The 1,757-nt window shown below is 37.1% G+C and overlaps 1 protein-coding gene across 1 annotated transcript; it reads right to left on the reverse strand.

Annotated features, from left to right (window-relative positions):
• Nucleotides 1–690: 690 nt before the first annotated feature.
• On the reverse strand, nt 691–1,278 carry LOC106308745 (glutathione S-transferase T3-like). Its single transcript, XM_013745867.1, has 2 exons — nt 1,224–1,278; nt 691–1,148 (listed from the first exon to the last, which is right to left on the reverse strand). The coding sequence occupies exons 1-2, from the start codon at nt 1,276–1,278 to the stop codon at nt 691–693; spliced, it is 513 nt and encodes a 170-aa protein (XP_013601321.1).
• Nucleotides 1,279–1,757: the final 479 nt, after the last annotated feature.

The raw sequence follows: 1,757 nt of genomic DNA on the forward strand, positions 1-1,757 counted from the left end.
GTTATTTGGAAGATGTCCAAATTTAGCCCATATATTTTCAATCAAATCATTTTTTAAATGTTGATGGTCTTGTCTATTCCGAACGCTCGTTCGACAATCAATTGTAGTGCCGAGGGTTGAAGGCATAGTGACGGAAAATGTATCCACCTCTTCTCTTTCTTGAAATTCATCAACGTCATACTGAGTGAATGATGATCGTTCATCTTCGACAATCATATTATGGAGTATGATACATGCTCTCATAATATTTGCTATTTTGTCTTTATCCCATAAATTAGAAGGATTTTTGACAGCGACAAATCTAGCTTGCAGGACTCCAAAGGCACGCTCGACATCTTTTCGCACAACTTCTTGGGTTTTAGAAAATAATGAATTCTTAGGACCTTGTGGCAGTCGGATAGATTGAATAAAAGTCGCCCATTTTGGATAAATACCATCCATAAGATAATATGCCAAATGGTACGGATTACCATTTACATAGAAGTTTACTTGCGGCGCTATTCCGTTAATAATGTCATCAAAAATGGGTGATCGATCAAGAATATTAAGATCGTTCATAGTACCTAGAGCTCCAAAAAACACGTGCCATATCCAGAGGTCATATGAAGCTACAACCTCCAAGACAATTGTTGGTTTTCCGGTTCCTCGTGAAGACATTTCTTTTCAAGCGGTGGGGCAATTCTTCCACTCTCAATGCATACAGTCGATGCTTTCAACCAACCTTGGAAATCCACGTTGTTCTCCAATATATAGTAGTCTTTGCAGATCATCCGGTGTGGGATGTCTTAGATATTCGTCGCCATACAAGTGGATTATACCACTGCTTATTTGTCTCTCTGCTGCCGAGTATGCAGCACAGAACTTGTTAACCTGATCATTGATTCTCTGCCACCTCTTCTTGCAATGAAGATGCTCTCTCTTTTCACCATCCTCTCCTCCATGAGGACTTGCTGCATAATTATCTCCAACCCGTTTCCAGAAGGTCCCCGACTTCTGCTCATTTCCAACAATAACATCCTTAGAAGAGTTAAGCCACACACTGATTAGAACCTCGTCATCAGCTGGGGTCCATTTGCGTATTACAAGACGCTCCACTGGTGTGTCTACTGACGCGTCTTCAGATTGTTGTGAACTGAAAGCCGGAATTTCTGATTCTCCAAAGTTAACACTAGAATGAAAACTTTCATAAGGAAAGTTTTCATGGAAAACACTTCCTTATTGACTGTGAAGCAGTCCTACGTAACTAGAGGACTGAGTATGAAGATTCCTTGGATCCATACCAGTAAGAAAAGAGAAGAGATTTATTGGAGAAACCCTAATGAGATGATAGAAAAGAGAAAGTAGCTGTGTATATTTAAGCGGGATGAGATGGGGTTTAATAGGAGGAAGTGAAGAGTAATAAGTTACGCACATAATGGCTAACCATCAACAAAAAATGTCTAATCTGAAGTTATTACACAACTACGAGCTATCAACTATCCTAACAAGATCATTAAAATATAACGGGATATCAAAATATAACGGGATATCAAACTATAATTCTAATGTCTAATGGTGCGTCTTCTTTAATATACAGCTAACATTAATAACAAATGTACTTTAACATTGTAAAAATAAACAATTTTTTTTTCCAAATTTTCACAGATATCAAACTATAATTCTAATTTGTTCATTCCAAAAATTGTAAATTTTCACAGATATCAAACTATAAATCAGTTATTTTCACATACAATCATACAATCTATACGAATATCATA

This window comes from Brassica oleracea, chromosome C8 (genome assembly GCF_000695525.1).
Source record: "Brassica oleracea var. oleracea cultivar TO1000 chromosome C8, BOL, whole genome shotgun sequence".
NCBI classification, from domain to species: domain Eukaryota; kingdom Viridiplantae; phylum Streptophyta; class Magnoliopsida; order Brassicales; family Brassicaceae; genus Brassica; species Brassica oleracea.

Excerpts from the sequence above, each read along its gene's own strand:
- LOC106308745 (XM_013745867.1), bottom strand. The coding sequence starts at position 1,278 with ATGGATCCAAGGAATCTTCATACTCAGTCCTCTAGTTACGTAGGACTG. Across the intron at positions 1,149-1,223 it reads TTACGTAGGACTGCTTCACA|AAATTCCGGCTTTCAGTTCA; the intron begins GTCAATAAGGAA and ends TTGGAGAATCAG.